The sequence below is a fragment of the Drosophila willistoni genome (assembly GCF_018902025.1).
Source record: "Drosophila willistoni isolate 14030-0811.24 chromosome XR unlocalized genomic scaffold, UCI_dwil_1.1 Seg143, whole genome shotgun sequence".
Taxonomy (NCBI): Eukaryota; Metazoa; Arthropoda; class Insecta; order Diptera; family Drosophilidae; genus Drosophila; species Drosophila willistoni.
This window is the reverse complement of record NW_025814056.1, coordinates 422,957-446,393: the sequence shown is the minus strand read 5'-3', so window position 1 is coordinate 446,393 and position 23,437 is coordinate 422,957. Positions and strand designations below refer to the sequence as shown.

Genomic DNA, 23,437 nt, shown 5'->3' with positions numbered 1-23,437 from the left:
TTGAAACATTTCCGTTTGCTGTAGGATACAAATGACCGAACATTTTTATATTTAACACCATGCATTGTTATTGCTATTGTTGGTGTTGCTGTTGGTGTTGCTGCTGCTGCTACTGCTGTGGCATGTGTGAGACATAAATATTTTATGAAGGCATTTTTTTGTTGTTGGTCTTTGTTTTTGCTTGATTTATATGTAGGTATATATGTATATGTTTACATGTGTACATATGTATTTATTTGCAGGTCTGGCAGTTAGGTGTTAATAGTTGCGTGCGCCTGACTTAATGTTTTGGCCAGTTTATTTACCCATTTTTAATGCCGCCTCGAAAATGTGGCCAGAAATTAAATTCAAATAAATCATAGAGGAGAAGCTATCATGGGAATTTGTGTTTTCTTTTGGTTTTTTAGGCGAAAATAATTGCATTTTTAATTAGATATTAGCGCAATCGGAATTAAAAGTTAATACGCGTCAAAAAAATGAAAATTTTTATGTGGAAAACGATAAAATCATTATAAAATAACAGTTTGAAAATTACTAAAACTGAATAGAAGGCAACAAACGGATTTCGGTTAGAAGATCCTATTATAGATCTAGCAATATTTGTAAGAACCAAAAAGGTCGTGGAATAAATAATATAAGCCTGAATCTAATTCCTTAGAATGGGATGAGACAAATCAATTTGACAATGAAAGACAATTTTTAAGCGAAAGCTTCGTAAATTTATTGACTTTTTGGCCCAAAAGAAACGAAATGGAGAAGTAAAAAATAAATCTTCCCCAAAATACATTCTTGATGGGCAACAATTTAAATCGGCTAGTGAATAAATAATTTGGCCTAAGAAATGTTCTCGATTCCAATATTCTTTTAGATTGGTTTATAATCTAATTTGGTCTCCAATTTCTTATTGTCTGCCATTTTGCGTACCGCTTTCATAAAGTCCTCCTGTACGACATAGTCGCGATCGGAACGTAGGGCAAAGAGTCCTGCCTCAGTGCATGTGTTGCGAAGATCCGCTCCATTGAATTGGTCTGAGAGTTTGACAATCGCCTCGTAATCAATTTCACCTTTTTTGACCAATGGAGCAGCATGAATCTTGAGGATATCCATGCGAGCCATCTCATTGGGTAGAGGAATTTCCAGTTTGCGGTCCAAGCGACCCGGACGAAGGAGAGCCGGGTCCAGAGTATCTGGACGATTAGTGGCCATGATTATTTTGACCTGACCCAAAGCATCGAAGCCATCCATTTGATTGAGCAACTCCATGAGAGTGCGCTGAATCTCCCGATCAGCTGAAGTGCCCTCTGAGAATCGACGACCGCCAATCGCGTCGATCTCGTCCATGAAAATGATGCATGGCTGGTGATCACGGGCATAGGCAAACATTTCACGGATCTGACGGGCACTTTCCCCAATATACTTATCCACAATGGCCGAGGAGACAATCTTGAGGAAGTTGACATCTAATTGTGAGGCAATCGCCCGGGCCAGAAGGGTTTTTCCTGTACCAGGTGGACCGTAGAGCAGACATCCCTTGGGTGGGCTAATGCCGACACGTACAAAAAGTTCTGGATTAAGTAGAGGCAGTTCGATCACCTCTCGCAGTTCTCGTATCTGTTCACTAAGTCCGCCAATCTCCGCATAATTGATATTACCAGGATTCTCATGACTCATCGTGTAGACCAGTGGATCCACTTCGCGGGGCAAACATTTCATTATGGTCAAAGTCGTGATATCCAAGGCCACTCTAGTGCCAGGTTTTATGCGTGATTTGTTGATCTGCAGCCGACAACCGACGACATAACGTGGACCACTCGATGCTTTAACAATGAAATTATTTGGTGCCAATTGCTTGAGTACCTCACCTATCATTTGACCTACACTTTGCAGTGCTTTCATATCTTCCTCGGACTTTTCATATTCGACACTGAGCATCTAGAAACGGAATTTGGAATACTCTTAATTATCACAATCCTGGGGCTTACCTTATGCCTGAATCGCAGTGCTTTCAGGCGTGCCTCAATTTCACGGTGTTCCAGCATTTTAGCGCGGTACAATTTCAAAACTCTTAAGCGCTCATTATCTATGGGCTGTGCTGGAGATTCGGGTGGAGGTTGGTCTGGAGCTGGAACTATATCAGTCATATTTTGTTTTCTTTTTGTTTTGGAATTTAAATATAATTGAAATTCCAAAACAAAAAAAATGCAAAATTGACGTACCATATTTTGTGACGTTTGGGATAAGCCAACTTGTTAGACCCTACGACGTTAGTCAACTCTAAAAAGTTGAAATATATACATACATATATACTGCACTGTGCAACACCAAAAATCAAACAGCACCGGAACTTTTTTTCTGAAAGTACACCTATTGAATAGCAAAACCCTATTTGGGTTTTTCAAAGTTATCTCGTTTTTTTTTTAGCGAGTTGAAATTTTCCATTTTGAGGTTATTTTTTAGTTCGTCATATGAGCTAAATGTGACTTATTGCAGATATCGATTCCTTTTTTATGCATTCGACCTTTATCATCCTCATTTGTTGTAGAAATATTGTTAATGGTTAAGCAAATTCATTTTATGAATGTTATGTAACCCAAAATGCCATTTTCAGCTAAATTACAATTAAGCCTTTTTTTATACCCTTGAAAAAATGGTAATTTTTTAATTTCGGTCAGAAGTGTGCAACGCATACTATATAGAGTATATATATTCTTGATTAGTCTGTCCGTCCGTCCGTCTGGATCAACGCAAACTTCTCCTGGACCGCAAGAGCTAGAGAGTTGAAATTTTGCATGTAGGCTTTTTTAGACTGCACAGTTTGTATATTTTAGATTCATCCGGATCAGACTACTATATTATATAGCTCCTATACAAACAGTGATTTTTATCTGTCATAGTTATAAGCCAACGATAAAACAGCATGCTAAATGCGCCGGATTGCATCAGCCTAAGGGGTTTGGGCTTTACTTTTCAATAGATGTACTTTAAAAAAAAATAAAAAGGTTAAGTGCGGTTTAATTTCAACAACCTATGTACAATTTGTTGAACAGTGCTATAGATCACAAAGGTTCAAGCAGGCTAGACGGGTCTAGTTCAGAAATTTTTAGCTTCTAGATAAAAGGAAGCCAAAGGAATGGGGAAAAATACTCGATCTGAATTCAAATATTGGTGCACTAGTACCGATGGAATATTTCAAGACTTTTGTTTCCATTGTAAGTAATATTGGTAAGTCATTTCCCGGGAGATTTTTCAAAATACTGGTTACTATAATTTGTTTGCCTCTGGTCACGCTGAACAGTCTGTGCAACATTGCGGACACGCTCTCTCTATTTTCTAGCCTTATCAGCAGATAACACTCTCAGTCGGTTAGTCTTGTTCGCGCACATAGCACAGAGTGCTCAACCATCTCTAGGTCACCCTTGAAGGTGAACCCCAGCGGTCGCAAGTTTTCTTCTTCTGATAAGAATATTATTTAAAAATTTTTAAAAAAGCAAAACAAAAAACCTGCAAATTCATTTCATAAAATACCATTAGAGAAAAATACCATTAAAAAATCGAGTTTAACGTTATCTCTGAGGGGTGAGTGAATGAGAGATAATAAATGTATATAAAAGCCAAGCCAAAATCTCGACTAATTTCAGAACCAAACATAATGGGTAAAACAAAAGAAACGGCACGCATTGTGATTATTGGGGCAGGTGCCTCTGGTTTGGCTGCAGGTACTCGACTTTTGGAATTGGGTTTCAAAGATGTTCAAATAATCGATGCAAAGGATCGCATTGGTGGACGTATACATACTGTGGAATTTGGTGATAATGTTGTCGATCTCGGAGGTCAATGGTGTCACGGCGAGAAGGGTAATGTTATCTATGAACTTGTGAAAGATCTTAATGTTCTAGACCGGACGGGAGATTTCTATAGCTCAACGATTTATGTCCGTTCCAATAAGGAGATTTTGCCACAGCAAACTAGTAATATTTTGCGTAGCATTGCTGCCAAATATGCACCAGAGGGAACAGAGGGGCTCAAAGGATCCCTAGATGATTATGTGACGCCCAAATATTGGTCAGAAGTGGCTAAGCAATTACCCTCGTTGGATTCTGAGGTGGCCAAAGAAGCTTTGCGAACTATCAAACTAATGCTTTGCAGTTGGAAGACATGTAATAATCTCGCCGATGTCTCACCGATTAGTTATGCTCTACCGTCGGAGGGTGATAACTTGCTCAATTGGCGTGACAAGGGTTTTGCCAGTTTCTTTACCATTCTGATGAAGGCTGATCCCAATAAACCCGATGATTTTGGTGTTCTCAATGGACATGTGACACTGAATAAATGCATTGCCGAGATCAATCTGTCAGGTTCAGATGATGTTACCATACGATGTGAGAATGGTGAGATTATAAAGGCCGATCATGTGATATATACCGGTTCCCTGGGCTATCTGAAAGAACATCATCGTACCCTCTTTGTGCCTGCTTTGCCAGAGGCCAAAGTACGCGCCATCGATGGCCTTAAATTGGGCACTCTGGATAAGTTTTATTTGGAATTCGCTGCCGCGCCAACGCCCAATGAATACGTGGGCTTTGATTTCCTCTGGCTGGATAAGGATTTGGAGGATTTGCGTAAGACAGAATACTTTTGGCTGGAAAGTATTCGTGGCTTTCATCGTGTGACCCATCAGCCAAGATTGCTTGAAGGTTGGATAATTGGTGAGCATGCTCAGCATATGGAAACTCTGACCGAAGAGAAGGTGCAAGAGGGTCTGTTGTGGCTGTTTAGCAAATTCCTCAATTACAAATTACCCAAATTGAAGGGTATTAAGCGCACTCAATTTTACATGAGCCCGTATTTCCGTGGCAGTGTTAGCTATCGTTCCATATTGGCTGATAAATTGCAAACTGGTCCCTGGGATCTGGAGACACCACTAACAGCGGCAAATGGTCGTCCGCGCTTGCAATTTGCTGGTGAGGCATCCAGTAAAACTCACAATTCTTCGGTTAATGGAGCCGTTGAAACCGGTTGGCGTGAGGCGGATCGTCTAAAGCAATATTATCTTAAATAAAGCATAGCATATTGGGGGGGAAAGGAAAGCTATCAAACCGTGACACACTTAAAAAATAATATCAAGCAATTAAAACAAAAAAACATATTTTACATTCCGCTGCCTTGGCGAATGAAGTAAAAGACAAATTCATTTGACTTTTTATGACTGCGTTTTATTTACATAACTTTCAAGTTGTCTTTCTGTCTGATTCTCTGTCGTTTTGTTTGTCGCTTTTGTAAAATTTCTTTGTTCTTATATTCTTTCATTCGCTTTCTCTCTCTCTCTCGCTTTTCTTCAATTTTTGACTTCTTGCAGTGTGCACTTCATTTTGTAATTACCTGAGGCAAAATGTGGCAATCTGCCAAAAATTTGTTGAGTTCACTTAATGACGAAATGTAAAAATTGTCCCCTTTATATAAAAAGCACATTCACTTACAGACACACACACACACACACACACATATATATACATACATACATATACACATTTACAGCGGCAGTCACGACTTTATTTCCGGTTGCCATTTGCCGTCACGTAGTAGCATTTTCGTAGAGTTTTCCTTCTCATCTGTATCATCGTCCCGTTTTCTCCGACCCCCAAAAGTATGCACAAGTTAATTTGATTTTGCTGTAAGTCAGCGTAGGGAAAAACTAAGCTGCTTTAACTGAGGCGAAAAATCAAAATTTCCGCATATTGCCTACTTTTTTTTGTTCCCTTCCCCCACATGCAAATAGAGTTGGAATTTTTTGGCGAGCATGTATCGGGAATATTTATAAAGATATATCTAAACATCTATGTATGTATGCGTGTGTATGTGTGTGTTTTGTTGAATTGCTTCTGGCTGGTATCTGTTACCCACCCATCATCACAACCAGCCAACACACATATGTTTATAAATGCCTTTCAGTCGCTGGGCTCGTTTCAATCACGTGTTGCCAGAACGTCGGTGTCTGTCTGACTGTCTCTCTGCCTTACTGTTTTTTTTCTTTTCAATGTTGTCAAAAATTTATAGGATGAAGCTAAATTGAAGAGTGGCGGAGGGAACATTTACCAGTTTCAGAGGTGAATTCTAAGTTTGCTAAATCAGGCATTTTGGAGGGAAAATTCTTTTATATACCCCCGCAGGATCCGCCACTGACTGAGAATGGAGGGAGTGCCAAAAGAAGCTACCATCTCCTTCTTACACACACATGCATATAAAGAAATAAATAAAAAGGCATAAAAACATGCAAATAAAATTAACAAAAATAAAGTGGGAGATCTTGTCTTCGCTCTCTCTCTCCTTTTGTATGTTACCGGTTATACTGATGTTTTGTCGTTCCTCTAACTCAAGAATCGAAAGTTGTATACACTTTTAAGCTTGAAATTGTTCTAAAAGACTTAAGCGATCAAGAAATCACATATTTTTATTTTCAAATAAAGTAAGTCGTCTCGCCGACTTAGGTATACCATACACCAGTAAAGCAAATATTTCAACTTTATTAAACAAATGCATTTTCACATGCTTCTTACAAGCATATCTTAGTATCTCGCTTACTCAATCATACGAGCACCCTTGCGCCCCCACCAGCCAACGGCCAACTCCGGCCTTATGGAAAAACGTTTATATCCATAACTCGACTGTTTTTTGTCCGATTTTGATCAAATTTGGCATAATTTGCATAAGGTAAAAAAATACGGGAGATAATCAAGTTTTTCAAATTACGGGGGCGGAAAAGGGCGTGGCAAAATTTTTACACATACAAAATGTGTGCATTTACTAAGCGAATATACATACCAAATATGGTGTCTCTAGCTGGAATAGTTTTTGAGATAAACGCTTTTTTTAAATTGCGGGGGCGGAAAGGAGCGTGGCAAAAATTTGAAATAAACTTGATCACTCTACATACTACACGAGTCTACATACCAAATTTGGTGGCTCTAGCTCTTACAGTCTCCGAGATCTAGGTGTTCATACGGACGGACGGACGGACAGACGGACGGACGGACGGACGGACAGACGGACATGGCTAGATCGACTCGGTTGTTGATCCTGATCAAGAATGTATATACTTTGTGGGGTCGGAGATGCTTCCTTCTGCCTGTTACATACATTTTGGCGACTTTAATATACCATTTCACCCTATGGGTGTATGGTATAAAAATGGTACAAGTTTAAAGGATTTATGAAAATTAATACATTGCTATGAACAAATTTGATTTAGTGTCGTAAAACGGCGCCTTAATATCCTAAATATCACAGCTCGCAAATAATAGTTGATAATTTTTATACCATGCACTAATAGGATGAAATGGTATATAAAAGTTGCCACAATTTATGTATTAGGCAGAAGGAAGCTTTTCCGACCCCATAAAAAATATATATTCCGTCCGTCCGTAAAAACACTTTGATCTCGGAGACTCGGAGCTAGAAATAAAAAAAAAACTATTTTTTCAAATACTTTGCAAGCTAGAGACACCAAATTTGGTATGTGTACACGCTTGATACAAATGCAGATATTGTTCGTTTAAACATTTTTCCACGCCTACTTCCTCCCCAACCAATTAAATAAGTTTTCTCGAAAACTAACAAAGTTAAAGTCACCAGATTGGTTTAGTATGCTCGCAGATTATTTCCGTCTCAAAATCGAATTGAGCAAATTCGATTAAAATCGGACAAGAAACATGGAAAATATACGTATGACCGTACTAGGCGGTCCATATGGCCGGAGTTGGTCGTAGCCAAGTGGCGGCGCTAGAGTGCTTCATTAAGCTCAAAATCAGAGCAGAAGCTAAAGAAGTGCCAAAGATATTAATTTCCTTTTTATTGACTATTTAGTAATTATTTGCAAAAATCTTTAAGAAAAAAGGATATTTAGGTATGGCCCGACAGTTTCGACTATACAGTTTTTCGTATTTTAACTTATTTTTAGAACCCATGTAAAATAATGTCACACAGTGTAATCAATTTTTAATTTTCTTTAAGTTCAATAATGTAGGTTTCATATCAAGTGCATGTAATAAGATTGCGATTTATTCTCACGGGTCAAACGTATAACATGAGTACTCATTGACTTTTGTTACATAATTACTTGACTTAAAAACTTTTATTCTATTTTAAATTTCATTCTACAAATCAAATACATATGTAGAAAACTTGAATTATTGTGTTATATATATATTTATTGTCTTTGCCTTTAAATTCTGCTTTAATTTCGTTTGGTGGTTTGTTTACCTTTGTTGAATTTAAGAATCACTTGAAATACATACATATGTGCCGACATTTGTTGCACACACACACACACACACACAAACACACCCAAAGACATACTCTTGACAGAGTTTATCTCATTTCTTGGTCTTCTTTTGTTGCCATTGATGTTAAAATCACTTGAATTTTTCAACAGCGCTTAATAAAAATCAATTTAGGCACAAATACGTTAACGTTTTTATTTATTTTTATTTTTCTTCTTTCATTTCGCGTTTGTTGTTGTTTCGTTTGTTCGTTTTTTTTTTTTTTGGGGGAAGGGAGGAGCAAAAAATAAAATTTAAAGAAATGAATTAAATTATGTCATAAATGCGCAGACTGGCTGGCAGGACAGACAGAAGTACACAGTCGCTGATGCCAATAATGGCATTTAGTTCCATCAAATTGATATTGATTTATTATTTTGGTAATGCGATTTACGTAGAGCAGCCAGCTAACATATCAACTGATTCATGAACAGCAAATGGAACAAGCGTGCATTGGTTTTGTTTCTGTTCTGGTTCTGTTTCTGTATATTCAAACGCGAATGTCGAGCGGTACCATTTGGTTCATTTGGTTACCCAATGAAATGCCTGTGGTTCTTGCGGTTTCTCTCTTTTTTTCACATTCCACATCTTTTGGATTTTTGTGTTTTTTTTTTTTGGTTTCATGTTGTTTTTTCCTGCCTCCTCTGGTTATGAAATTTACTGCATTCAAGTTCGAGACTACGTTCATATATGCATGTATGAATGTGTATGTATGTATAAATGGTAGAAGAAAAAACTTCTTATCTTTTTCAATTCTTTAACCCTCAAAGAGAACTTTTGAACTCGTTAACATAACTGAGACATACACGGACACTCGAACACACGCAGTCTGTATTGAAAATTTAAATAACAAAACCAAAAATTAAATCGTGCAGAAAAATAACTAAAGCCCAACCATGTCGAACACCATTTTTATACCCTTATAAAAAGAGTATATTCATTTTTCTCAGAAGTGTGCAACGCATAGAAGAAAGCATCTTTGACCATATAAAGCGTATATATTCTTGATGAGCTCGTCCACCCGTCTTTCTGTCCTTTCGTCCGGTTCAATACAAACTCCTCCTAGACTTGCAAAGCTATGGCGGTGAAATTTTTAATGGAAGCTTTTATGTACTAACAGTATATTTATATTTTAGATCAGACCACTATATCATATACCTCCAATAAAATCAGTCCGTCAAATACAGATTTTTTGGAATAACTACCTTATTTTCTAGGCAATTGCCATATATTTGTAAGTTTATTCGACTTTTTAGAACCTTTAGGTAATAAAAGAGTAACAGAAGAACTTGCAAGTGTATGCAATTTTCCTCATGACCAAAGATAGGGTTTTTAGGGAGTTACTAACATACATTAACAAAAAAATAAGAAAAAAATGATGGGGGAAAACTAAAAAAAAGTAGCCACAAAGTATCCCATAAGCAGCCACAAAAAAAAAAAAATAAAAAAAAAACGAAAAATAATCCGCATTATAGATTGGATTAGGTTCACGACCTTAGAATACCCTGTTGCACATTTAGGAGAACGTCGTAAGGCATAACATTTGTTACACTTTCTACAAACTACAAAATCGTATAATGCCTGCAAAATCGATGAATTCTATATTTTTTTCAACTATCAAATAGCATTTCCTAAAAGTTGTTACAAATTTGTAATGAAAATGAAAAGTATATGGTAAGAAATTTAATTTGGTTTATCTATATGATATAACAAATTATAAACTATTATAGTACAGTTCTGATCATCAAAATAGAAACACGTGGAGTAAATGCCATTTAAAATAAAATTGGAACAAAATTTGTCATTTAACTTTGAAGAAAAAAATACATTGTGTTTTATTCATACATAGTTGACAAATACATCCTTTAGATGACTATACGTGGATTACAGGGTACAACGAGAAAAAAAGGGAAAACTTACAGATGAAAACCCCAAAAGGTTTAGTCTTCATAATCATTAGCTTTGATGAACTAACTTTGGTCTAGAGCACTTGATGGCCAGACATTTGGAAATTGTCATTTTGGGACCAGAGACGATGGAGCGGAGAAAGTAAGTGAGTGAGTGAGTGAGTGGATGGAGAATGTACATAAGTGAAAGGGCTTTCACCTTTGTTTCCACCCTGTCTCCCTTCCTCTCTTTCTCTCTCTACTAGTTAAATGATGTGTGCATTAATCCTTTCAACATGCTTTTCGCATTCTTTTTTTTTTTGCTAGTGCCTTGGGGCCTTGCTCCAATCATTTTTTTTGTGTTGGAAGGCCCTCAGCACCTGTGACAAATGTTCTAGGCATGTAAAGGAAACAACAAGGCAACGCTGCCAACTGGCAACAACAACAACAACAACGACAACAAAAATCGTATACTGAAACTACTTGGTACAAGGTCATATATTTTCGTCTGGCTTTCAGTTACTGTTGCTGCTGTTGCTTTGCATGCTAATGAAAAATTAAAATTTCCACTACAAAAACTGTGATTCATTAGGCTGCCAGGCGGTGTCAGTGAATAATAAATAAACCCGCTGGCTAATTAAGTAAGGTATTCGCCAACCATCAACCCAACCCCCATGCCCAAGCCCAAGCCCAACCGACTTCCCATCCCTCTGTATATGGCATACTCTCCCAGCCATTTGCATTATACTTTTGTAATTTACATAGCACACGTGCTTCTCCTGCCTTCTGCTTCTCCTGCCCTCCTGGCTGTGAGAATGATGCCTGCCACCACACGTTGCAAGTTCATTCGTTTGGAAGGGCAATCGATATCTTTGTGTGTGTATGTGTGAAAGGAGCAACCATGTGAATTAACCATGACCAGGCAACCAGCTGTTCGGTTTGAACTTTCACACACACACATATATACACATACACATACAAGTCGACACAACGAACCAAAATTATAAAATATAAATTATAGTTTTAGTTAATTAAATGCATATGTAAATGCGGCAAATATATTTCACTGCATTGCATTGGACATGGGAATGGGCATGGTCAAAATCAAAGAATAATTTATGCAAATTCATAACTAAACAAGTGCAGCATTGTGAATTTTAATTGCCGCACATACTGCTTGCTATGGCCCAAAAATGTAGGCTACGATGTAATTTATTTATGCGTTTAAAGCGAAATATCTCAGGTCTAATGTAAGAAATAAGTGAATTGAAGTGTACAGCCGTGTTAAAGAGTATTCATAAGATTAATGAAATCTTTAGTAAATAAACTATAAGTATAGGTTAGTACCGCTCTGCGCCAAAAAGTAGGCAGTAAACTCCACTATTTCTGTATACATAAGAATTACTGTGACATAAGAAGTATTTAAAGTTTAGCAATCAAAATTTTACATTACCTCAAAGCTTTTAAAAAGAACCATTTAACTTGTCGCATGATTCTTACCATTTTTCAAAAATACATTGCGGTATTTTCTCATTTGTTTTTTTGTGTGCCAAGAGGGCGTAATGATAATCCTCTGATTCTAGCATATTTTCATTACATTTAATGTACTTGAAACATTTGTTTGCACACCGACGACCGACGGCCACTGCCACTCATTAATTAACCGCGCATTAAGTCCAGAGCGGCAATAACAACATCAATTAACAATAAATTCTCATTAACTCACAAAAACAGCTCCAGCAATTTGAAGAAAAATCTCAACACCAAAAATAAAACTTGCTTTTAGCCCCCATCAACAACAGTTGAATGTATAACATTGAGAATTGCTAAGGAGCTCAACTAAACAACACTCATGCCGCATTTTGAAAGCTATCCATCGCTCAGACGGGTGGCAAAGCAAAATAATTTCACTTAACACGCCGCAAACACAAACACAAACACGAAGACAAGTTCCGAACAAAACCCTAAAATCCAAAACTCAAACACAGCAACCAGAAACAGAAACAGAATCACAAAAACTGTGCGAAATTATGCTTATTAATGGTCCAAGAATGAGGGAGGAGGAGGGAAACTAGTGGTAATAACTGGAGAAGATGGATGATGAAGGGGATTGGGCGATTTCTGGGGATGTCTCGCTACACTCACACAATTCACAATTACAATTATTTTTCTAGTTTCGTACCATCGTCCTGTGGACGCGGACGAGGACGATAATGCCAACGGCTGCGTCGCATAAAAATCGCAGCTGTCAGTTCAAAAAGCCAAAAACTTCAGCAACAGCATCAATTTTTCACACGCCAGCGAATTTTTGGCCATACCCTACACTATCCTCCCTACATCCCTCCACACATTCCGCACCCATTCAACCCACAATTGAGGAAGACATGTGAACGGAATTTTCACGTGCAAACTTTCCTTTGCCACAAAAAAAAAAAACAAAAATAATCACACACACACAGAAAAATGGAGGAAAAAAAATGGAAAAAGTACAAACAAACACAGCAAATAAAGGAAATAAAATTTGGAGTAGAAAAGTACTTAATACGAAGCTTAAATACTCTTAGCATATACACTTAATTAGCGATGAGTTTTATGTATTTTATAATGGCTAATAGGAGGGTCAATTAGGGACGGTAATTCGCCTAACGGAATAAAGAATTGACTCCTAAATAAATAGCTGTCTTAGCTATGATGTAGTCAAAATTAAAAAATCTTTCTCCATCAATTTAAAGTTAAGTTGAAAACAAAATGAAAAAAAAATAATAATAATTCGAACTAAACTCGACGTAAAGACAAATTGTATTTCATTTTAGATTCTAACTTTATTTGAGACAAACACGAATCAAAAATTCAAATGAATTTTGATTTAAAACTTTAATATTGCTCAATAGGGAATTCGAAACTATTTCAAGTCTATGCAAGGGATACAAACTTACTTTTTCTCACTTTCTCCTACTTTCTGATCTGATGTGACCTCATATCATATGGAGAGCATTCATGGAGAAAGGTATACTAGTTACATGGTGTGGCATGGCAACGCATAAGTTGCCACAAATAAAGTAAAGTAAGCTGCACAATTTTGTTTCGTGCGTTTGCGAAAAAAGCACAGCTTGGCATGGAGGTCTGTCTGTGTTAGGCCCACCGCCAACACCATCGCCACCTTCACCACCTTATCCATCACAGAGAGATACAGGGGGAAATTTAGATAGAGTGCGTGTATGTGTGTGTGTGTCTATATGTTCTGAGCACTGCCAGCTAATCTCAACAAACAAAGCGTGAAACTAACAATTCTGCAAATACAGACAAAACCACAGCCAGGCCGCCCTCCAAACAAACACAGAGGAAAACAGAAAGAAAGAGAGAGAGAGTGAGGGGTGAAAGGAAAGACTCACATAATGCTAGGTATGAGGGCTAAAACAAGAAGCAGGACTTTTGGGGGGAGGGCAGCTGGCGAAAACTTTGTCTTGTTCGCTTGCAAAAATGAAACTTTATTTTCAAGTCAGCCATCGAATTTATTTTCTTGTCAGCTAAGCATCGCGAGGGAAAACTCTCTCTATCTCTATTTCTTTCACTCGTACTGTTTCTGGATCTGTATGTCAGCATGTCTGTCTGTCTGACTGTGTGTACTAAGCTAGTCGCATTTAGGATTGGCGTTAAATTGGCAAAAGGCGATGGCTAAGCAAATAATGAACTTGCTAATTTTCTTTGCCATTCGCATTTTGCACGGCAATTGCTTGCAACGCGGCGAATTAGTAATAAAATATATTTCGCTGTCAAATTGCGCATACGCAGTATTGGCTTCTGCTTGCTTAAGCCACAAGCCGGAAGTGGCCGCATAATAATCACAAGCACATACCCACACACAAATACAAATACAAGCAACAGGAATTTGAGCCAAAATAATAATAATACAAAAAAAAAAAAAAATATAAGTAAAAAAATTGAGTGAGAGAGATGGAGAGAGCGAGTGAAAGAAAGACAGAAGGAAAAAGGGAAAACCCAAGAATAAAAAAATAAAGAAAAGCCAAATGCGGCAGCGCAACAAGCTAAGCTCTAATTTTCTCACGTACTTGTAAATTTTGCGGAAAACCGCAACAAATTCACTTATAAAAGTAATCTAGAAAACGCGTACAAAACACAGGAAGCACACAAAAAGGCGCACACACACACACAGGCCGCGACAGGAAAGTGAAAAAGGGAGCAAAATAAGGAAAACCAGAAGTAAAACGAGACGAGACCTCGGTGTGTAAAGAATTCCGTTTTGTCGTCGCGACACGGCGACAACTTTGCGTGTTGCCATTAGAACAAGAAGTAAAAAAAGTGAAAGAGAAAGAAAAAAAGAATAGGTGCTGCCTGGTGAGACAGAGATGAGGGGCCAAAGGACCTGGCTTAAAGCGTTTGCCACTTTATCAGAGATTTTAAAACGAAATGAATGTAAGCACATTAAATGACTTGGACTTGGTGTTGTTTAAGGGCTCAACTGAAGGTGGTGGTAGGGGGAACTGCAAAATGGTCTTGTGCCTGTAGAATTAGCCACCCTTCGGTGAAAGTGGGGAGAAGGGGAATGAAAAAGTTTTAAATGCAAACTAAAAAATAAAAAGATATAAATTAAGTTAACAAGAACAACGATAAAAAGAGTTAATTCTAGAACGATTTGTAGCAAAGAAAGATTTTTATTTGTGGACACAAAAGTTTCACACAGAAAAACAACTTCAAATCATAAGGGTGAATTCATTTATTAAATTGCTTTTAGATAACAGCTCGCTTTCTTTTATTACGAATATTTTTGCCTCAGTACTCGCTTCGTTTAACTTTGATTTGAGTATGAAATTAGTAGCCAGTCATTAAGTAGTTGTATAGCATTGGCTTAAGCGATCGGCTTCACGCCAACCCGTTTCGGTGGCTCCATTGACAGTGCCGAAATGTGTTTTACTTGAGGCCTCACCGGCAAATTGCAATTTGGGATATTTGTTTAATGAATCCATTATGGGTGCCTCCAGATCCCATGGCCCAATATTTAGATCATCAGCCAAGGTTGTTCGGAAGCTATAGCTGCCACGGAAATTGGGATTGGCATGCCATTGAGTGCGTATGAAACGTTTCGGTTCCGGTATATTGAAGCAAAGAAATTTTCCAAATAACCAAAGTAGACCCTCCAATACCTTCTCCTCAGTAAGTGTTTCCATATGTCGCGCATGTTGTCCGGTTATCCATCCTTCTAGTAAGCGCGGCTGATGGGAGACACGATGAAACGAGCCAACACTTTCCAACCAAAACCATTCCGTTGAACGTATTTCCTGCAAGTCTTTCTGTAACCATAGAAAATTGAAACCCACACAATCTGCGGGTAATGGTTGAACCTGAAATTCCATAACAAATTTATCCACAGTCCCCAGTTTAAGACCTTCAATGGCGCGCACTTTGCTTCTTGGCAATGGAGGTACAAAGAGCTGCGAATGCTGTTCCTTAAGGACACCCAGTGAGACTGTGCAAATGATATGATCTGCTTGAATAATCTCCCCATTCCAACAGCGTAAAATTAGCTCATTACATTGAGACCACTTTATTTCAGCTATGCGTCTATTAAATAAAACTCTTCCATTTAGCTTGCCCAGATCATTTGGTTGATTCTCCTTGCCATCCATAAGAAGTCTGAGAAATGTTCTATAGCCCTTGTCACGCCAATGGAGCAAATTGTCACCATCACTTTCTATGAATTCTTTATGATTACGATTCGAGACCTCAAACAAATTATCACAGCCATCGACAGAGCATTCATATTTCAGAAAGGATTCTAAAAACTCTGTAGCCAGAGTATTATCAATTGATGGTTTTTGCTCATTAATTTCCTGCCAATATTTTTGTTTGACATAATCACCCTCCGTGCCATAGAATTCAACATTTTTGTTGGGTATGGAGTTTTCAGCAATCTCAATGAATATTTTGCTCTGTTCAGCAACAATTTTGTCCTTATTGGAACGCACAAATTGCACATTTTTGTAATAATCACCTGTTCTTTCTAGGAAATTGAGATCCTTAACAAATTCATAGACCACATTGCCTTTTTCACCGTGACACCACTGAGCACCCAAATCCATAAGACTATCAGCAAATGGTATGCTACAAATGCGACCACCAATACGATCCTCTGCCTCGAGTAATAAAACATTGCGAAATCCTTGTTCTAGGAGTCGTGTGCCTGCGGCAATGCCAGAAGCTCCTGCGCCAATGATTACAACGCGAGCTGTTTCCTTCGTTTTACTCATAGTTTTGTCTGACAAAATGCTTTGGCAAAGAATGTAGCAATTCCCTTTTTAAATGGTTTTTGGCTACAAAGCAAACTTTTCAACATTATCGACATGGCATTGCGGTTGACCTACTTCAGTGCATTCATTATGCAGTTTTTCGTTACATCTTTTGATAACAATGAAATAGTCGCAATCCAAGGTCGTTTTTGTAGTTGCGGTTTCTTAGTTTATCAATTCTAAAATGCATGTTTGTATAGTATATTTGTATATAATGAGTATTTTGCATAACTTTTGCTTATCAGTTTGTCGAGCTTGTGCATATTATATAAACATTTCGCTTTACAAAATTAAACACCGAATAAGCTATTTGCTGCTTCGGCTGAACTTAATCTCGAGCAAAACTTTAACAACCCATTTTCAAGACAGAGAAAATCAATCCCAAAGGAAGTAGGCTTTAAAAATAAAAACAACATTTTCCATGCAATGTGAACTTTGAATATCTCAGTTTAAATTTACCCATTACTTGCTCACCAAGAATAATGTCTCGATTGCATTTTAGTCTCGTAGAATTGTTAACTTTGACATAAATAAGCCGTTTCGTTTCATTCATTTCTTTCTGGTCAATATTGAACATTTGCAACATGCTAAAAGTCCGCCAAAAGTTGCTGTTACAAATCAAATTTTCACTGACACAAAAGCCAAATAAAGCGAAAAACATGAGAGAAAACATTTTGTGCCCTCAAGTTAGAGAGTCGACTCTTGTTTATCCTATTGATATGTGGTCTAAATTGAGATTAAATTCAATGAGGTTTGCCACCCAAAAATAAGTTTGTCTTACAAGTTCTGAATTAAATTTCGCAATTAAATTCTACAGAGTCTTGATGAAATTTTCCAAGAATTCATTACGCGTTCTTTCTGCAAGTTTACTAGAATAATACATACATACTTATAAATTAATAATAGCGTCATAGACTTAGACAATGAAGTCCGTCTATCTAGTTCGCTGTGTGCTTATACGCCCTTTTATGGACAATTGATGGGTATGAGACGCCTAAAAAAATAAAGTTAAATTATCAAAAATTGTAGAATGACAAAAGTTGGCTTGTTCTCCCAAACATACACATAGAAAGATGTATATATGTAGACGAGGGAAGCGGAGATGTGAATAAGAGTGGGAGTAGCAGAGGGACAAATGCCAAGCTTCCCTGCAGCTATGTGTCAGAATTTGAAAAGGACCTTCATCATTATTACTCTACTCTGTGTTGTCCTGATTGTTATTAGCAGGCGGCAAACTTTCAACGAGGCCAACAACAATGACTACAACGATGACGACGTTGCCTTTTAATAAACTTTTGCCATTGCGCCACCATTCAAGCAATGAGTTTATGCAAATTGTATACACAACAAGAACAGAGACAGAGATTATTGAAGAACGAAGAGCGAATCGGCAAAAGTGGCCTTGGCAATAACAACAAATTTCAATTATGCCATCAAATCTATTTAGGTGTATAAATATTTGGAAAATTTGTGTGGACCTCTCCAATAGAAAAGCGGCATCGGCGAAGCCGGCAGCGATGGTGTGTATAATTCGCACAGATTTTCTTATTGAGATTTTGTGGCAAAAGTTTTGTATTTTCGACTCTCGTACATATATAAATATATACATAAGTTATGTTACTTTTTGGCCATGGTGTAAAATTATCGACATAATTGGCGGCAACATGAAAAGTCAATAAACAAATCACACACAAAACCAAAAGCCGACAATAAACCAATAATGGAAAAACAATGAAAAGTTTAGCAATTTGTTTAACAAATAAGCGGAAAAAGGAGGGAAAAAAGGAGAGGGCTGTGGCTGAATGCGGTAGGGTCAGGAGTAAATCATAATTTTGTTTTTGGATTGTAATTTTGTAATTTACTTAATTTCATTTCAATTACAAAACACAAATGCCCAAGTAAGGCTTGTTATATATGTAGCAAATGAAAGTAGAATGGTAGAAAGGCAATTGGGAGAAAGCTTTTTCAACTTTATTAAGCAAAATTTTACTTGCCCTCGGCACTCCTCGTACACACACACACACACACACAGAGAATATAGGAAAACCAGGCCATACTTCAGGCAATGAAATAACCAAATGCTGCCCACTTTAAATTAACCAAGTGTTTGCTCTGTGTGTGTGTGTATAAGCATATATATGTATACGTGGGTGTGTATATTTGCTTGAAGTGTTGTAGTATTACTTGGTCAATTTACTTAATTAATAAAAATGCCAAAATACATATAAGAAAAGAGAGCTTGGATAATAGAAATAGGAATAGAGACCAACTTTATTCGTTTCAGTGTGTGCGTGTATGTGTGTGTGGGTGCCTTTTGTTCTCAATTGAATGAAGGCTGCTATAATTATTTTGGCTTAGTGTGTTGGTTGTGTTTGGCCAAATGAAGATGAAGATGCTAGGAGCGACGGACCGGAAGAATACAATAGTACTACTATTGTTGATACTCAAAATATCAATAACTAATAGACAATTGCAAAGCCATGAGTAACAATTAATTTTTTTCCTTTCTTTTATGGAACTTATGAAAGTCATAAAAATCATTGTCCTTTTTATACCATACACCCATAGGGTGAAATGGTATATTAAAGTCGCCAAAATGTATGTAACTGTCAGAAGAAAGCTCTTCCGACCCCATAAAGTATATATATTCTAGATCAGCATCAACAGCCGAGATGATCTAGCCATGTCCGTCCGTCCGTCCGACCGTATGAGCACCTAGATCTCGGAGACTATAAGAGCTAGAAGCACCAATTTTGGTATGTAGTCTCGTGTAGTATGTACAGTTATCGAGTTTGTTTCAAAATTTTGCCACGCCCTCTACCGCCCCCGCAAATTAAATAAAACCGATTTTTTCAAAAACTATTATAGCTAGAGACACCATATTTGGCATGCTTAGTAAATGCGCAAATTTTGTATGTGTAAAAATTTTGCCACGCGCCTTCTCGCTCCCGTAATTTGGAAAAAGTCGATTATCTCCCTCTGCATTCAAATTTGGCACACTTAAATTTGATACTAATATTCAGCAATTTGATCCAAATCGGACTAAAAATAGCCAAGTTATGCATATAAACGTTTTTCCATATAGCCGGAGTTGGCCGTTGGTTGGTGGGGGCGCTAGGGTGCTCGTATGCTTGAGTGAGCGAAATGCTAAGATACGCTTGTAAAAATACGTAAATGCATTTGTTATTATAAATTTGAAATATGTGTTTTACTGGTGTATGGTATACCTAAGTCGGCGAGACGACTTGCTTACTTCATTTTATTTAATAATAATTTCTAATATTAAAACTATTAAAAGAATCCTTTCATAACTAATCTAAATTCAAGCTGGCTTTTCAAGCTCTTATACATATGTACCTACAGTTGGAATATAATGAAAAATTTGAATTCTTAATAAATTGTATTGTAGTTGTTCGATAAATTCTATTTATCGAAAACGTTTTTTATTTTAATAGTTGTTCAGATATTTGTAGCGCAGTGGAAAACCCTCTTCCTGTAGCTTACATCGCAATGGATTATACACTTGCCATACTGAAATTATCCTTAAAAATCATTATATACTTAATAACTACTCCTTTTGGAGTTGAAGTATTGGAGTTTATAATTGAAAGTTGAAAATGAAAAACTTTCTGTATTTCTAAATTATGCCCTTAAAATTCCCGACACGGGGCTAGGCCAGGACATAAGCAACTATTTGCTAAGTTTCTTTATCTATTTCAAACATCTCCAATGGCTAAAAACATATTTACACACAATTTTCCAAGCCCCCAGCGGGAAATCCCTTTCCTCCCCCTTTATACCGCCCATCGTATGTTGTCGAATTGTTTTGGTCATTAATTTTATTGATTACAGTGTTTCATTCTCTTTCACATTGATTGGCTAGGTCAACTTTTATTCATCGACCAAGAAACAAAACCAAACTACCAACTTTGGGCTAACAACAAAAAAAAAAAAAAAAATGCTACAATCTATTCAGAAACTGAACCATTCTGTTAGACAAAAGTTTTGTTGGTAACTTGCAGTTACCTACTGATTAAAATTTTCTATTGTCTTGCCAAATAAAGAGAGAAAGAGAACGAGTAAGAGAGAGGGAGAGAGAGAACGATTATATAGAGAGTGTTATAATAGCTGCCAAATTGCATAAATAAATTTTTAATTCTCCCTCTTGCATGCGACCGGGCAATCAGGACAAATAAATAAAGTGAAAGCAGAGCAGCATAAAACTGTCATAATTTATGAAGTTTATCATTTTGTTTTTTCTATATATTTTACTGTAAAAAAAACATATATATGTATGTATACACACATATTTTGGAAATTCAATGCTAGAGACAAAGATGGAGGATGGGAAGTTATGGTCTGACGACAAAACGCATTTGTGTCAATTTAAATTTATGTAAACATAAATGTCCTGCCTACCAACAAAAAAAAAAAACCATCCTGGCATATCCTGAGCGAGGTGCGGTCGCACCAGTTTTTGGTATATCATATTTTTCATTCATATTTGTGAGGTTTTCGTGTCCTATGAAAGGCTATATGCGGATAATCATTAACTTGAATATACAAATTCTAAACACAAGAAATTGAACGTACTTATTATTCTCTCTGATGATTCTATAAAATAGACTTACTCATAAAACGATGTGATTGGTTTTGTTTGTTTTATAATTGAATTTCATGAAAGTATTTTATGAAATTTAATCGTAAGGCACTGAGTCAGGTATAAAAATAGCAAAAACAAATTAAAGTAATCAAAAAAAATATTTAAATTTTAATAACTAAAAAAATATTTGTTTTGTTTATAAGATGTTTGGTTAATTGAGATTCTACATTTTCTTTAAACTTAAAATAAGTTGATTTAAGTATAGTTTCCGATTGATTGTAGGGTATTTGGCATTTTGCTTATACCATGTGGATATATTTTGCCATACTTTTTGGTTTTTTTTCTCCCTCTCAGCCATATCTGCTGCTTTTCCTTTTTTTATGATTTAATGCGCGCGGCACGCCATGACGTTCACTTAGGCATGGCACAAATAAAATACAAGAGCAACAACATTATGAGCAGGACAACATGGGGGACAAGGGCAGGACAACACGCTTTCCTGTGCCGCCTGCGCACTTTTGACATTTCATTATCCTGTTAAGTATTCAAAAGTCAACCAAGCAACGCATTGTGGGAGCCTGTGCCTGGTCGTTGTCGTGGTCCTCGAGCTGGTCGCATGTCTGGCCCATGACCATGCCCCCAGTTCCATTGTTAGTGTGTGTGGGTGTGGGTGTGCGTTACCCAGCTTATCATTTATGCCAAACGCGTACTTTTTGGCTTTTAGTCGCTTCCCGCCTCCTGATTTCCGCTTCCACTGCTTCTCTTTTTCTCTGCTTATTCGCATTGTTGCGACGTTTGTTTTGTCTGCGTGTAATGTCATGCGGAATTGCCTTTGTGTCCTTGGCGTTTATGACATTGTATTTGTATTTGGTTCGTCTATGTGTGCGTACATGTGTTTGGGTGTGTGTGTATGCGTGTGTATAAATTACATTACATAACAAGCAATATAACAAACGATAACAAACACCTTGCCAAACAACAAGCAGCAGCAGCCTCAGCATCAGGAGCAGCTAAAATGAAACTCGTAGAGGAAAAACAATTTAATAAAAATGTTTCTCAAGCCTCATCTTCGATTTCGTCTCTGTTTTATGTCCTGTCATTTGCTTATGGCATTGTTAATGATGGCCAAGGATCTATATATATATATATATACACTCACCAAACACACACACACACACACACAGATCTAAAACCTGTCAGATATTTGCCATGACATTTTTCGGTTTTCCAATTTCTTGTCAATTTTATTTTTCTCTCTCAATCTGTCTCCATCGTTGCGACACGTACTATACATTGAGTACGACTTTTAATTGACAATTGCAGTTTTTATGCAATCATTTTGATTAATGTTCCGGTTTTTGAGAAAGAAAATAGAAGGTAAGAACTGAATAAAAAAAATTGTCTTGACAAATCTTCCATTTGATTGATTGGGTCGAACGAAATGATCAATTGAAATTCAAATATTGGCAATTATATTAAAGTTAACATAGTTTTACTATATGCAACCAATTTTAAAAGCGTTTGGAGAATAGACAAAAAAGAAAGGTTAACGAAAATGTGCAGTACTTCAATTTTAAGTCATTTATCAACAGCTTAAAAGGAAATTTAAGTTGCTTAATAACTTTCTCACTACTTTAGGATAGCCCAAGTATGTGGGCTAGTTTTTATTCTCTATTGAAGTGTATATAGCCAAATTTGTCTCGCCTTCAAATTTCAGACATTTCAGCTGGTTATACTTCTACTGCTGTGAAAGTTCACTGAATGTTTAAACTAACATAACATAGCTTAATTCATAAAGAAATGTTGGTTTTACAATATAGAAATACCTTCAATGCGTTTTCTTAATTTAAAGCATGTGAATTCCAGTTATAGGAGCTGCGAATGGCGACTTCAAAGTGGCAAAGTTTAATGATTTGCTGATATGAAATCATATAAACTTCGTTTTAGATTTCTTTCCACTTTAAGAGAGCAACTTAAAAGCAAAAACAGGGCCAATTGGCGTTTGCCTATGAGACAATCAAGTGTAAGCTGTGAAATATCTTGGAGATAAAATGCTACTTACCTTGGTTTTGCACTTATAGCCTCCATGTATCTCAATAAAGCAATCAATGCCATCAAAGTAAAAATGTCTGGAGTATATAAATTTAATTTTCTTTTTCTCTTTCGTTTTAGAAAAAGTGCTAAAGCAGATTCAGTGAGCCTTGGAGAAGGCAGCCAATGCAACCTGGGCAGACATCATTAGAGTCGAATACCACCTACACCAACACCAAAACGACAACACCAACAACAAGAACAACACGTAAGTAAGAAACACACACACACAGACAT

General features: G+C 36.9%; 3 protein-coding genes across 3 annotated transcripts; 1 reads left to right on the top strand and 2 right to left on the bottom strand.

The window, feature by feature from the left end:
• Positions 1 to 696: 696 nt before the first annotated feature.
• On the bottom strand, positions 697 to 2,188 carry LOC6646338 (26S proteasome regulatory subunit 10B). The gene is made up of 2 exons (XM_002068972.3): positions 1,983 to 2,188; positions 697 to 1,932 (listed from the first exon to the last, which is right to left on the bottom strand). Exons 1-2 carry the CDS (start codon positions 2,139 to 2,141, stop codon positions 865 to 867), a joined length of 1,227 nt encoding a protein of 408 aa, XP_002069008.1. The 5' UTR covers positions 2,142 to 2,188; the 3' UTR covers positions 697 to 864.
• Positions 2,189 to 3,319: 1,131 nt separating this feature from the next.
• Positions 3,320 to 5,201, top strand: LOC6646337 (spermine oxidase). Its single transcript, XM_002068971.4, has 2 exons — positions 3,320 to 3,576; positions 3,639 to 5,201. Exon 2 carries the CDS (start codon positions 3,650 to 3,652, stop codon positions 5,057 to 5,059), a length of 1,410 nt encoding a protein of 469 aa, XP_002069007.1. The 5' UTR covers positions 3,320 to 3,576; positions 3,639 to 3,649; the 3' UTR covers positions 5,060 to 5,201.
• A 9,710-nt stretch (positions 5,202 to 14,911) lies between these two features.
• LOC6646336 (spermine oxidase) lies at positions 14,912 to 16,467 on the bottom strand. Its single transcript, XM_002068970.3, has one exon. The coding sequence runs from the start codon at positions 16,465 to 16,467 to the stop codon at positions 15,046 to 15,048; it is 1,422 nt and encodes a 473-aa protein (XP_002069006.1). The 3' UTR covers positions 14,912 to 15,045.
• Positions 16,468 to 23,437: the final 6,970 nt, after the last annotated feature.